At 37.5% G+C, this 15,619-nt stretch overlaps 1 protein-coding gene across 1 annotated transcript; it reads right to left on the bottom strand.

Moving 5' to 3' along the window:
* Nucleotides 1–2,889: 2,889 nt before the first annotated feature.
* Nucleotides 2,890–3,399, bottom strand: LOC138361446 (protein RecT-like). The gene has a single exon (XM_069320777.1). It carries the CDS (start codon nucleotides 3,397–3,399, stop codon nucleotides 2,890–2,892), a length of 510 nt encoding a protein of 169 aa, XP_069176878.1.
* Between the last annotated feature and the right edge of the window lie 12,220 nt (nucleotides 3,400–15,619).

Below are 15,619 nucleotides of genomic sequence, written 5' to 3'. Positions count from 1 at the left end.
CTACACCATTACAATAAGGGCAATTCATCTTTTTTCTAATTTCTTTATCTAAACTACTCCAAATTTTCTTTTTGCCCTCGCATGTTGGGCATACCATCATTAGCTTCATCCCTTACCACCCCAGCTCTTTTTTCCACTGTTCCATGAGTGGGATGCCTTGTTGTATAGCAGAAACTTCAGTTTTAAAGCAGTTTCCCATTTTTATACTGTATAAATCATATTCATGGTGGTCATTTGTTGTGCTATTTACCTTACATTCTGGTGTTACATAAAAATATTCTTCACCAAATTTTGGAACAAACGGCATCCGTTCAAACTCCGCTTCGGCTAGTAGATTTAGTGAATAACTCACTTTAACCCATATTCCACTCGACCCAACACCATCTGGTTGGTACATTTGATTGCTTACAACCTTATATGGCGCACCATTTAATTTGAATACTTCGTCTTCCTCTACACCTAGAATCTTGCATAAATCGAACATTATTTCGCCCCCAGACTTTCAATCCAACATTTTTGACAAACGTCACCTAATTGTTCTTTGTTTAATTTACAAGTTGCTTTTGTGCAATGATTGAGCGTTGCAATATAATCACCAGGGCACTTGCCCGAGGATCGCATCGTTTTTGCTAACTGCCTGTTGTCTTTCATGATAGCCTCTTTTAAAGCGTTCATTTAGTCACCTTCCCCTATTTCTCAACATATTTTCTAACTCACTTCCACTATAACTATGCTTAGACTGCTCGAAATTATGAAATTTGTTATTTTGCTGCTTGGGTGGTGCTTGTTTTAACTTTTCTGCAACACTTCCTTTCTCCCATGTCCTAACCGCCGCTTTCCAATCTTTCATTTTATTCTTACCTATCATCCATCCCTTCGATTCATAAAAGTCTATAAATTTAACTGCATCAACTTCGTTTTTTCTTTCTAAGCAATAATCCTCAACTTCTTTTAGTGTAGGTTGAGCAAAGTGACTATTATTTTTTTTATTATCATTATTATCGTTATTATCATTATTGTTTGTGTCTTTTATCGGTCTGCTATTGGTCTTTTTATGGTCTTTTATTGGTTCTTTATCGGTTTGTGAATCTTGGTAAACCGAGTAATTGCAAACCGTTAAGGTGGTTTTTTTACGGTCTGTTTTTTTAACTATCATTGAGTCATTTTCTAACAACTCTAAAAATCTTCTCACCTTACTTTTTGACCACCCCCACTTATCCATTAACTTTATTTCGCTGGTAATAAAAGATCCACGTTCTACGGTTATTACTTCGTTCCCCAAAGGAACTTTAGCAACTTTATGATTAGCCATAAGCAAAATATCGATCCACGCTTGGCCTTGCGAATAAGGTTTATCTTCCCAAAGCCAATGATCTTTTATTTGTCTATGGATAGATACCCAGCCTTGCGACATTTTGCTTTTATTCTCCTTTCTTGATTCTGTCGATTTCGCTTTGAGGAATTCTTCTGCTGCCCATAACCTTTACGCTTTTAATTTTGTTACCAGAAATCCATTGACGAATTGTTATTTCTGCTTTATCTAATTCTTTTGAAGCTTGTTTAACTGACAGCATTTTTTCGCTAATTAAATCTGACATTGTTTCACCTCCTGTAAATACAATATCATATACTTTAATATAAATCAATACATTTTAAATAAATACTTATCCACAAAATAACCAACATATCCACAAATAAAAAGAGAGCCGAAGCCCTCTTTTATTTATTTTTATTTACCAATTGTTATAGACCTAACTGTATTATAATTCAAATTTAATTCTTTTGATATTTCGCAAGGACGCTTACCTTGATAGTGCATTGCTTTTATTTTTTCTACAACATCATCAGTTAATACTCTGTGTCTGTTTGGCCTTTTTTGGTTAAGTGATTTAATTCCCATTATTTTTAAATTTTCTGCTTCGGTAGGCAACGGTTTAGGCTTGGTTGTTCTGTACAAAAACACACCGTCTTTAAAAACGTCTACTACATCAAAATTAGCAAATGATCGCTCCATACACCCTCCTATAATATACCCAATCTAACTTCAAATTCTGTAATGCTAATCGGTTTTTTAAGCACCTTCGTGCTGCGGCAATACTCACATTTTTCGCATCGGATAGGCTCAACCTCACCGTTTCTAACCGCCATGATTCTAGGTAACCTCGCTTTGACTTCTTCCAACTTCTCGTCAATAAAATCCTTGCCCATGTAAATGACTTCGTGATCGGGTACATCTTGCTTGTCAACTACAATTACATAAGGGTCTAAATATTCACCCTCTGGCATGCCAAGGTTCTGTCTAATAATCTCGGCATAAATTGCAAACTGTAATCGGTAATCATACGTGTCAATAAACGTTGTCTTTTTGCCGTTTGCGTAACCTGTCTTGCTAAGAATTGCAGTTGTTTTTAAGTCTGCAAAATAGCCTTTTTTAAAATTCGGAATGTCCACGGCGATTTTGAATTTTACGCCACCTATTTCTCCAGTAAGAATCATTTCTTTTTCATCTGTGTCTCTGATTTTTGACACAAGTGCCGATTTTTTAAGCACCTCAATCATCTTGTCAGCCTTAATAAAATCGGCATATTGCTTGCCGTTCTTTTGATAGATTTCAGAGTAATTTTCATCAATAAATTTTCGAAAAGCTTTTGCGCCCTCTGACCAAGCGTGTACGTATGAGCCTATAAGAAAAGCTTTTTTATCTTTATCTTCCCATTCACCTTTTCTTTTGGCAACCTCTCTAGCCTCACAACCGCCTTGCACGTAGTTTCCAAATACTTCTGTCCCTTCATGCAACATATCCCACGCTTTGAAGCTAGAAGACCCCATATAGAGGGCTTCTGCTTCTTTGCTAAAATAGTTTTCTTTCGTTAATACAAATGTCATGATTTATTGCTCCTTTCCGAATATGTTTTCTATTTCTTCTTGGGTAGGTTCGTTGGGTTGTTCTTGAACTTCTGCATATTCGACGTCTTCAAAAGTGTCAGGCACAACAACCTTTTCTTTTTCGGGTTTAAATTGCATGTCGCTTGATTCTTCAAAAGTTTTGCCAGCTTCAACTGTTTTAAAATCTTTCTCAATCTTTTTGACTAATCGGCGCAATACAGTTTTTTTATAGGCTTCTTCGGGCGTCTTTGTCCACATAAGCCCGTTTTTCATTTTAGAGAAGTTTTCTCTTATGGACTCGATTTGCTCCGCACTCATCGTCTCGTATTCCATTCCGCCGTCATCATAAAGCACAACTGCGAAAGCGCCAACGATTTTATTATTATTGAACGAAATCGGCTTAAAATTGATAATTTGTTGTCCTGCCAAAATTTCCTCTTCAAACACATCACCTTCTCTTACAACTTTGGCATAAATGTCTTTGATTGGACGAATAGAAAACTTTTTCGCCATCTTAGTTTCGCCTTTGTAGTCCGTTTGAAACTGCAACGTGTTTCCGTACGGGATTGCGTAACACTCTTTTTGGAAAAAGTCTAGTCCAAGAAACGCCCCTTTTAGAAGCGTTCTAGCAACTGAAATGGGCTGGCATTTTTCAATGTCTTTGGTGTCTTGGAGCACTGTCATGCAGTTTTGCAAGAATCTTGTTTGATTAAATCCTTCTGGCATTGCAGAGAGTTTTGAATTGATTAGTTTTTCGAGTGTTCCGTGCGTTTCTTTGAGTACAAGTGATTTTTTGTCTGACATACTATAAAGCCTCCTCTATATTTAACATTGTTTCAAGTTCTTCGATTCTGTTTTCAGCTTCGTGCGCACGTTTTTCCATATCATCAAATTCTTTTTTTAATTCTTCGTTTTGATATTCTAAATCTGAAATATTGTGTTCTAACTCTTTTAATTTTGATAGCTTGTTTTCAATTTCAACAAGCGTTAATTGACCTATTTCTGAAAATTTCATAAACTTTTCCAATTATTTCACACCCTCCGCTTTAACCTTATTTTTAAACACATTTAACCCACTAAAACTAGCTTTTAACTCATTAACCTCACAAAACAACAAATACGCATTTAACATTTTTACGCTCATTTTCCCACCCTTTCGATTATAATTTTACCTTCTGCCTCCGTAACACTTAATTTTTCCCCTACACGCAATTTTAACGATTCTCGTATATCCGATGGGATAGTTAATCTAACGTCTTTTCTACGCTTACCTGCTCCTTGTAGCGTGGCTTCTGTTTTAAATTTAATGTCCATGACTCACCTCCTAATATAAATATAGCATAGTTGTAACCACAATGCAACCACAAAATTAAAAATAAATAAAAAAGAGAGCCGAAGCTCTCTTAGTCTTTATACCCTTTAGTTGTCGGGTCTGTAATCACACCACCAGCAATAGCCACTGTGAGCACGAGGTTGACCCACGTTGAATATTCTTCTGGAACTTGATACAATCCATATACTTGACCAGTTGTTGCGATAAGAGCAAACACGGCTACCCAAAACGGGTATGATGTTAAACGTTTTTTCCAATCAATCATTTTCCCACCTCATTTCACAACTTTACAAAAACCGGTTGATATTGCATCAGCTTGTGCCCATTGCTCTGCATACGTGTCAATCCTGTGGTTATCTTTAGCTGTCATAAATACGCCTTCGGTTAAAATACAATGACATTTTTTAACCTTAAGAATAGCTAAATCTGGTCTAGCTTTAACGCCTCTATCTTTTGCGCCTAGCTTAACAAGTTCTGCTTGGACTGCGATTGCGATTTTTTTAGCTTCTTCATCCGTGCCATTCCAGCATACTTCTGAACCTTCGGCATTTTCGTTTTCGGCATCGTTTTGATGAATGCTAATAAGATAATCAAATCCTTGTTTGTTTGCCCATGCAAGCAAATCAACCGCTTTTAATAGCTTTGCTTGCGGATGATCGTGCGTTGTAACTACTGTGTGACCTTTTGCTCTTAAATTTTCAGCAAGCCTTACCGCTACATTTACATTTGTTTTAGCTTCGGTTTGGCCTTTATGACCACCGCCGTTGTCAATTCCAACTCTGTGGCCTGCGTTTGCTAATATTTTCGCCATGTCGCCCTCCTAACATCGTTTATCTCTGTCTACTTTTTCACTAAGCACATCAATGCGTTTATTAACATCACCAAGGCCATTGGTTAAGGCCTGATTGATGTTTTCTAGCGTAACCCCAAAAGCCTCCATGTGTCCCATAACGATGTTACGGGTTTCTTTTTCGCTATCAAGCCGTTGCTCACACATGTCAATGACTCTGTTAATTTCTTCTTTAGAGCGCTCTATTTCGCCTTGGGAACGATTTTCTGAACGTCTTATAATGTCCATCATAGTTTTAAATAAAAACCCAATTGCAGTAGCTAGTGCGCCTATTGCGCTAATAAATAAAGGTGTCATTTCACTCAATCGTCAACCTCCTTTCGTTTTCTTTTACCAAATTTTCGCCAATACCGTCAACTAGCGTCAAATCATAGATACTTTTAAAACTTGTTTTTTGCCTGTAAGCAATTATTTTGTCAGCCAGCTTGTCGCCAACGCCATAAATGCTCATAAGTTCGGATTTTGTAGCGGTGTTGATATTTACCTTTGAGTCTTGCGCCTCGTTGATTATGATATTTTGAGTCTGAGACTGTGTGGTTTTTGAGTCTTTGCCTACAAGGTAACCTATAAATAAAGCGATCACAACTACCGAGGCACAAAAAACCAAAAGCAATATTGTATCCAATTTATCTGAGTTTTTTTGTCTGTCCACCCTTTCCCTCCAATCCCTCCGATTTAATTTAATTTTAGCACAAAGGGTAAAAAATACAAAACAAAAGGAAACTGTAAATGTGCAAACAAAAGAGCCTATAAAATAGGCTCTTAGTAAAATTAAACAAGTCTGCGTTTAACTTCAGCTTTATACTCTTCATTTTTAATATCTTCAATTGTGATTAATCCAGCGTTAATTAAGCTTATTAATTTATCCACATATAATTCGTTCATTAGATTAAACCCTCCTGTTTTAGCAAGATTAGATCCATTGTGTTTTGAAGTTGTTCCAGCTTATTTTTTAGCGCTTCTGTTTCGCTAGGTTGTGGTTCGGGTGGCGGGGGCAACGTGCTTGGGTCGGGTGGAGTTAAAAATCTTTCAACTGCCCCATTTTCATATTCAATGACTCTATACCCTTCTTCATCAATATAGTCTTTTACAATATTCATGCTTTTTTACCTCCTTGAATTACAATATTTGATATTGATGAGGTTGTTGTTTTTGCTTGAATAACAATGCTTGATTTAAAGAAAATGGGAACATCTAAAATACAAACGGCGTTTGCTGCTCCTCCTGTGTACGGGTACGTTTGTGTAGGAAATAAATTGCCAGCTTGTGCAAATGGAATTGATAAGTTTGCAAAATTTGTTGATCCATAGCCTACTAAATCGCTAAGTTGGCAAACTCCTGCCCCTGCATATTGTAAATTTGATGTCATTCCATCAAACACGGTTACACCGTCGGCAATAATTTTAATGCCAAGTTGTAACGTATTTCCGCCTGTCCCTACTGCTGCAAGTGAAATAAATCCCTCGCCTGTATAACTAAACACGTTGGCGTAGCTAGAACTGCCTGCTAAACTTTGTGCAAAATAACTTAGTGGTAAATATTTTGAAATATCAAAACCTCCACCGCTTTTATACGAAAACATAAAAATCATCCCCTTTTTTTTATTTAATAATCGTGTATCTAATTGGTATTGTCGAAGTTGGAACATTATTGGCGTACAAAATGACACCCCCAGCATATGAGGTTGTATCGTGTGACATATCTGCGTTTGAACAAACGTCCTCGTAATCTTTATCGGCTTCTAACAAAACTGTATCAGTCGCTATAACACCGCTAATTGCAAAATTGAGTTTATATTTATAATCTCCTGTATTGGCAACCCAACCGCTCGTCGGAATTGTGGTTGTACCTTTTACACACACGGGTTGAAAATCGCTTGCGTGTTTATTATCAACCGTATCGGCGTTAAATCCAGTACCGCCAGTTTCTTCCATTTGTCTATAATTTGTTCCATCGTAGCGCAATGTATAAATGCGCCCACTTTTCCAATCTGTTACTGGATTTCCTCTGTGATTAAGCACAGATTTTGCGCCTTTTTCATCCCAGTTAAATGACACTGCGCCAGTGGAGTCTGCGTCTACTTTAAAGGCTACCGCCATTCTCTCCACAAGTGCGCTGATGCTAGGGCTTGATATTGCATAGGCGTTACCTGTGTGAGTTGTAGTACCGCCCCACATGACTAAACCGTTATCAACTATATCCATGTTGCCGTTTTGGTCTTCTATGTTATAATTTTCGTTTCCAAGTGGCTTTTTTAAATTGTATTTTGTATAGTTAGGCACTAAATAACCCCCTCTCTTATCGTGTTGTGCGTAAATGCGCTCAATTGTGTATGTGTTTTTGTCACTAGCTCGTCATATCTCCTGTATTTAAACTCATAAATAAAATTAAGGTGCGCTGGCTTAATAGCATCTATTGCATCATAAACATCTTGCATGTTGCTTGGTATACCGATTACACTTATAAATTTAATGGTTACCGTATAATTTGCAAAATCCTCAATTACCTCAATTTCTGCATTTGTCCATGAATTTACCACATTTTGTATCATTGCTTTATTGACTGCACCAACAGAACGTTTTTTAGCTTTTATACGGCTTCTGCGTTCCTCAAGCGTAATTCCTTGAGGATTTACAGGCAGTCCATATTGTTCCTCGTATCTGTTTAACGCCCAAGTTGCAGTCGAAACAATAAATTGGTCTACATACTCGGCAATCAACTGTTCCATTGATAGGTTTTCAATGTCGATAGGAGTTGTCAAATCCTTTGCCACTTGAGACTGCGATAAATAAAAAGGCATATGCTCTATTAATTTAGCCATAATAACCCCCTAAGATATCGTGACTGTGCCAAGTTTAGCAATTTGAGTCTCTGCATTTGTATCTAGTAAGATTATATCATTTTTTGCACCGTTTAGCGTAAATGTAGCGTAGTTAAGATTGGCCACGCCCTCGGCATTAAAAATAATATTTCCGACTTTGGCGTAGTAAATAGTTTGATCCACAAAAGCGGTTTCTTTAAAATATGCCGTAATTTTTGCGGTTATGTCATCAGTTGCCTGTTGCAAAGTAAACCCAACCTTTAAATCTATATCGGCAACTACATTGACTGTAAATTCGGTAGCGGTCGAAACTGTGACGCTTGCACCAACAGGTCTTTTTGTTTCAATGTAGGTTGAAGTGTTTGTGATTAACTGTGGTGTAGCTGGGGCTTTGTTTAAATCTAAAATAACCACTTTTACAGTTCCGTTACCATTCCACAAAGGTTTTACCTTTACAGAACCAACGCCTTCAACCTCTAATGCCCATGCTTTGTAATGATCTGGATTTCCGCTTGTGCCTGGCTCCTGTACGGCTAAATAATACCGTTGTAAAAGGGAGTCTCTGCCCTCTTCTTCATAGCCGTTTGTAAACGCAACCTCATTAGTTACCGAATTAATACCAGGGAGCGTAACGGGAAAACTGGCAATTGTTCCAATTGGCGTGTTTCCGATTGCGCCAGCTTCGGTGCACTCAACTTTTACAATGGCGTCACCAAGCGAGCCAATGGTTACAGCTTCCGTGCATTTGTACTGTTGCAACTGATTGGCGAATAAATCACCTATGTTTACGGTTGCTCCGATAGTTCCTGCGACTTTAACTGTGCCACTTGCAAAAGTAGCATCTTTGTATTCAATGCCCCTATCTTCGTATGCCATAACCTTAAGATGTTCCAAGTCTGCCGTACCAGCAAAAGCTTGATTAAGCCCGTCTTCTAAAAGTAATTGCATATTTTCTTTTTCGATTGCATCCGCTTGGTATGTTTCCCATGTCCACGTTCCTGTTGTTTTATCGTATCCATCTTGTAAATTTGAGAGCATCCGCTCTCTTATAACGTCTCTTGACTCTGCCATTTAAACCTCCTATCCAACATATACTTGTGTGCCTACGCTTGTTTTAAATAAAAACCTATTGCTAGTCAATAATTTTATGCCTATAAACGCCTTTATTTCTTCAAGCGTAGTTATTCTTGTAAACCCACTTTCGCTTGTTAAAACCGATTCTGACAAGGCCGAGATAGGTGTTAAATCTACCTCGAAAGTAACGTTTACTTTATCTTCGATTTGTTCAAGTGTAAAATTTTCAATAGCGTTTACTCTTGGGTGTTGCAAAAGAGCAGATTTTATATTGGTTTCAAAAATCGTTTTAGCAACTTCGAGAGGCAAAACCTTACCTTTTATTTCGTTCAATTTCATGCCGTATTCTGTGTTTTCATAGACTGCGCCTTGTTCAAATTCCGTCCGCAACGTCTTTTCAATCCAAAAAACAACCGCAGCATCTTCGTAAAGTTCTATGAGTTTTCCGTCTTTCAAAATAAAGTCATTAAGTTCAAAATCAAATAAATGATTTACACCTCTATCTTGCGGAGTTTCAACAACTTGAACCGATTCTTGCTCTATTGGGAAAATAGCCATTAAATACTCACCACCTTATCAATAGCATACCACATTTCGCCATTTGAGATTGGGATAACTATTAGTTCGTCGCCTATTTCAAATACGTCTTGTGTGGTTTTAATCGTTGCAGAAAACGATGTTAATGTATGGCTGTGTGTCTGCACTGTGCTTGTCTGTGCCACTATGTCGCTACCAATTACATTTAATTCATAATCTTTTAAAAGGCTTGCAGAAACTTTCAAATTTCCGTATTCTGCGCTTAAAAACACCTTGTCCGATGTTTTAAGCACGATAGGATTTACGCCAACCACAATAGCCGTTGTAATGTCAAATTTTACTGGATTGTCTCTTTGTTTAAAAAGCTCTGCTAATTCAGTTATTTGATCCATTAAATCAACTCCAATTCAAGGCTCATTGTGTGTGACGTGTTACTTATTTTGTGCTCACAGTTTAAAATTTTAAATTTTCCTTTAACATCCATGACGCTACCGTCAAATTCTAAGATCGTGTTCGCCCTACAAGCAATAATGCCAATAAGCTCTGTTGATAATTTTGTTTCGGGTTTGCTGAGTAGACTCAGTTGAGACTGGGCAACATTTTTAGCGGTTGATTTTTCAGACTTTTGGAGGTAAACAAGTTGTTGTAATTTACCTTGTGTTTTAATAAGTGCCGAATTTTCTGCGGTAGCTAAAATGTTAATACTGTTTTCTTCTTGATCTACAACTTTTACGGCATTTTTAAGATTTTCAACCGATGTACTAAGCGTTGGATTGCTCATGAGTTTGGTTATATCGACAGATTGACCAAATAAAGATGTATTGTAAACAACAACTTTATCGCTCAGTTTTTCAAGATAAAACTTGTTTTCTCGCATTTGCCAAACATATTTTACACCAGTGTTTAATGTGGCGTACTCAATGATTTTTGAAATAATATCGCTAAGCGACCCTCTTGATATTTTTTTAAAGACAATTGGGATGTCAACTATTCCTCCGATAGGAATGCTGTAATCATTTAAAATTTTTTCAATACACTTAGAGCAAGTATCTTTGAATTGGTAAGCGTCTTCGTTTTTGTTCAAATACCAGCCGAAATCAAAACAAGTATACCGCTTTGTGTACTCTGATTTTTCAACCGTTACAGCAACGCCTTCGTATATTTTTTTATTGTCCTCGTAAAGCACGATTATGTCAAATTCTTTTATAGACGTTCCCAATGTTTCAAATCCAAGTTCTTCTGATATTTCGCCTGAAGAACTTCTAAGGGTTATTGGGCTACATAAATCAGTAAAATCATAAAGGTCTGCGCCTTGTTTTTTATAAATTTTAAACAAGCTAAACCCTCCTTAGATAGTCGCTATGAGCGTACCCAATCTTGTTTTTATACGATAGTTGCCACCATACACCTTGAAAATTAAGCACCTTGACTTTTTCACCTTTTGCAAGCGTACCAAGTGCAGAATAACCAGTACCTTTGCCAGCTCTTACAATCAAACTACTCACTGTTACTTTTGCATATGTGTTATTGTTAAAAGTTACTGCTTCGGACGGCACAGTTTTTAATTTTGATTGAGCGGTGACTTTAATAACGATCGGAGGCTTGTATTCTTCAAGGTCTAACGAGTAATAAATATCTCCCGAGCCGTCCTGTATAGCGTACGTTAAAGAGTCTGACACAACTTTAAAGTTTACGTTTAGATTAGAAATTATAGCTGTGATAGGCCATTCTGTGCGCCACGCCTCAATCTTATTGATGTATTCCATGCCTTTATAGCGCCTGTCTTTCAAAAACGGATAATCTTTGACAGGAAAAAACGAGCTGAGCGTAAAGCTTCTATTACCTTTAGTGCCGATGATTTTTAAATCACCGACACCTAAGGACTCAAATGTCTTGTTTTTTTGTGGCGAATCAATTTCTATCGACTTAGGGACTACGGGTAGTTTTATAACATCGCCTTTTGAACTATATAAATAAATGTCCATGCGAACCTCCTAAATATTTGCAAGCCTTAATTTTAGAGTAGTAACAAGCTCGTTTACATCCATGCCTCTAGCGTCGATATTAAATGTCATATTGACTTGCTTGTCAGACCTGCCCTCTAAAAGTTGCTTTGTCCTATCTGCTGGCAATACACTTGTGCCGTTTTTGAGTATTTGCATTTCTCCGCCACGTTCATTTACAAGTGATGAACCACCTTTAAAATATGATGTGCCATTGGCGTTAGCTTTAATTTTTTCTTCTTTTGAATTTTGATTATTTTTTGCATTTTGCATGTTTTTAGAAATTAATGAAGATGAATCTCCAACGGCTTTTATCCCTTCGTAAAGAATTGCTATTTTATCCATCCCATATTTAACTTGAGCGTCTAAAGTCTTCATAAATCCGCTTGCAGCTTGTTTAAAGTCGATTGTAAATACACCTGTTATAATATCGGATAACCCTTCAAACATTGAACCTAAAAATTTCAAATCTGAATTTGTGTTTTTTGTAACTAAAGCCATTAAAGGTACAAACCCAATAACTGCTGGTTGGATTGTTTGCTGCCAAGTTTTTTTTGTTCCTTTTCCTAATTCTGTAACTCCATAATTCAAATCATTTACTCCGCCAGAAGCTTTTTGAGTTGAATTGTAAAATTCTGTAATTAAATAATTAGAATACGCTTCAGTGATTGGTTGTAATTCTTTTGAAATTGAAGAACCTAAATTTATTGCGCTTTCTGTAACATACGGAATTTGATCCGCAATTGCACGTATAGAATCTGATAAAAACGGCGCTAATTCTTCACCGATGCTTATTTTTGCTGTTTCAAACGCACCTTCTAACTCTTGCATAGCTCCATAAAGGTTATTCGTTTGGGTTTCCGCCATTTTTTTAGATGCACCATCTGATTTTATTAAAGATTCGGTGAGAGCATCTAATTTTTCAGGGCCAGCATCAATCAAGGCAAGCATTCCTGATAAAGCTTCTTGTCCAAAAATTGTAGCAATTGCAGCATTTTTTTGTTCTTTTGTATATTTTTTTGTTTTAACTCTTAAGTCAGAAATGATTTTGCTAAGGCTATTCATGTTGCCTTCTGCATCAAATGCGCTGAACCCCATAGCATCCATAGCTTCTTTGGCTGGTTTCATTGGCTTAGCTAATCTTACAAATGCAGTTCTAAGGGTTGTTCCGCTTTGACTGCCTTTAATGCCCGCGTTCGCCATGATTCCGATAGCCGCGGAGGTTTCTTCTAGGCTTTTCTCAAAAGCATGCGCAACCGGTGCAGCATATTTCATAGATTCGCCTAAATCTAAAATTCCAGCATTTGTGGCGCTGGCTGTTTTAGCCATAACATCGGCAACGTGATTAGCTTTTTCGGCTTCTAAATTAAAACCTCTAAGGGTTGAGGATGTGATATCTGCCGCCGTTGCCATGTCTGTTTGAGCGGACGTAGCAAGATAAAGCGTGCCTTCTACCGATTTCATGATTTCATTTGTATTGAATCCAGCAGAGCCAAGATTAGCCATTGCATCCGCTGCATCACTTGCCGAAGCTGGTAAAATTCTACCCATTTCTTTTGCTTTTTCTGTAAGCGCTGTCATCGCAGATTGACTTGTTTCATCTGTTATAGCTTGTACATTTGACATTTTCTTTTCAAAATCAGAAAACGTATCAATCGTATCTTTAACGCCAATTGTAAGGCCGGCTATTCCGGCGCCAATGCTTATCATAGAAGCAATAGAGCTTCCTGTTTTTCGCATAACGCCGTTAAGTTTTGAACTTGCCCCTTCGGCTTCTTTGATCCCTCTTACAAATGATTTGTTGTTAAGGCTCAAAATACCACTTAAATTAAATGACATACATTCTCCTTTCTAAAAAAGGCTAAGGATTTTAGCCCCTAACCTTTTTTATTTTGTTCGTCATGATAATCCAATATGATAGCTTTGTACAACGCATAATCAAACGGATCGTTCATTACGTCTATTAAATTTTTCCTGTCATGCCCAAGCATGATAAAAAATTTTAAAAAATAAAAATCATCATCATGCTTTATAAGTTTTTTACGTCTTTTACCAAGTCGCCTTTAAGCTGTCCAATAATAGCTAGAGACAATTCGCCCACCTCTTGCATTGGCAAGAGTTTATCAATAATTTTAAAAGGCTCGCAACCAGCGTTAAATGACTCTTGTAACTGCTTGTCTTTTAAATCAGGTTCTACAACGTGCGAGTAAATGAGATAAGGGTCGATGTCTGCTCTATCCATTTCTTGGGCTTGTATAGCCTCTACACGAGTCGCTTTTTTGAATTTGATTTCTGTATCAAGCGATTTCGAGTAATACGTTAGAATCTCGTTTCTGCTATCGTTTAGAGCATCTTTCATTGCTATTAATTCTTGAATGCTTTTAACCTTAGCCATAGGTTAACCTCCGTTAGTTTAATTTATCTAGGTGTAATTGATTCACCATATTTAATGTCGCTAAACGTGTGCCCGAAAGGAAATTCTCTTTCGAGGATTGCGCCTGACTCAAATTGAGCGATAGTTAATTCGTTATGCCAACAATTATCCAATTGAACCGACTCTCTACCAAACGCATCAGGGTCATCAAGAGTCACATAAAGTTGAAACCGTCTGTCAATGCCTTTTTGAATAGCTTCTACGAACTCTCTTTCACTTGTGTACACTTTGTGTACTACATAAGACCCTTCACATGAAATTGATGTGATTTTACTGTCTTCGTCATATGAGTTCCCCATCATTACCGTTTCTCGGTTAATGGTTGCTTTCGATTCCACGGACTTTACTTCTGCGTATAATCTTCCGTCAATCCAGAGTTTGCCCTTAGAGCCTGAAATAACTTTTTGTCCTGGTAACGCCATTACCTACACCTCCCTACAAATAAATTTTGATGGAAATATCTTCCATTGCGTCAACTGTTTTGATGTTGCAAAGGAGAAATACTTGATCATTTGTGTTAAATTTCAAAATGTCCGCCTCAGACATTGAACTAACGTTGATTCCGAGACCTTCTAAATAGCTTCTTTGCGCCTCGTAGTCAATCTGGCACAGGTTATTAAAATTAGGGTCAAGGATATTTTCTTTTGCAAGGCTTGAAAAGTAAGTGTTAATTGCAGCTACAAGCAAAAGCTTGTTATCGTAAGTGTTTAAGACTTTGCCTCTGTAATCTCTGTTAATTACGGTTGTAATGTCATCCCTAATTGTGTCAATAATCTCGACAATTCGGATTTTTTTAAACACAGCGCCTTTTGTTGACGTTGTTGTTTTTAAACTGTTTACACCTCTGGCAATAATAACTCTTTCACCATCGTTAATAAGGATTAGCTCACCGTTGTCAATTGCCGTATTTCTGGCAGTATCGTCAGCTAAATCAGTAATTGATGTAATTTCATCCAATTCATAATTTGTAACGCTCCCGTCCGTGCTAACACCCGCTAAAATTCCAGCAATGCGTGCAGTAAACTTGATGTTGTCAAACACAGTGTTTGCTGTGTCTCTAATGCCTGTTGTTGTTAGATTAACAACACCTTCATGGTCGGCAACAACGCCACCAACTACACCTTTGTAAGTCTTTTTGTCCGTGTCTCTTTTGCCCTTTACCCAGTTTGACAGCGTTGTCATGTCACCACTTGCGCCACCTGGATAAGCTAGATAATCCCATAACTTATTGCCGAGTAGTCCTAGTGCGGATGTTAATGTTGGCGCAGTTGTTCCGACTCTAGCCACATAAACACGTCTTGCGCCACCGTTAAACACTTGTGCGATGTAGGCCTTGTTCTCGTCGCTCCACAAGTCGCTTGATTTAACTTGGTCAATCGACTCATAAGTGTAAAAAGCCTGTGTAGCCGTATCATCTTTGAGCAGTAAAGCTACAATCCCGTTTTGAGTTCTTTGAATCAGCGTGGATGCCAAAGTTTGAAAAGTAATAATTGTTTGCGGTAAACCCATTTGTACACCTCCTAAATAATAATTTTGTTTCTGTCTCTAAGCATTTCGATTTCTGCATCAGTGCATTTGACATAAAAACCGCCGTCCGTCGCTCTGTAAACCTCGCCTTGACTAGTTACGAAATACTCGTAACATTGCGTTGCGTCAAATTCAACTTTAAATTTATCCATAA

Source organism: Procambarus clarkii, unplaced genomic scaffold (assembly GCF_040958095.1).
Source record: "Procambarus clarkii isolate CNS0578487 unplaced genomic scaffold, FALCON_Pclarkii_2.0 HiC_scaffold_385, whole genome shotgun sequence".
NCBI lineage: Eukaryota > Metazoa > Arthropoda > Malacostraca > Decapoda > Cambaridae > Procambarus > Procambarus clarkii.
Note: the sequence above shows the minus strand (reverse complement) of the source record. Positions and strands in the feature narration are given on the sequence as shown.

Bases quoted from the DNA above. Each gene is read 5' to 3' on its own strand.
- LOC138361446 (XM_069320777.1), bottom strand. From the start codon at position 3,399: ATGGCGAAAAAGTTTTCTATTCGTCCAATCAAAGACATTTATGCCAAA.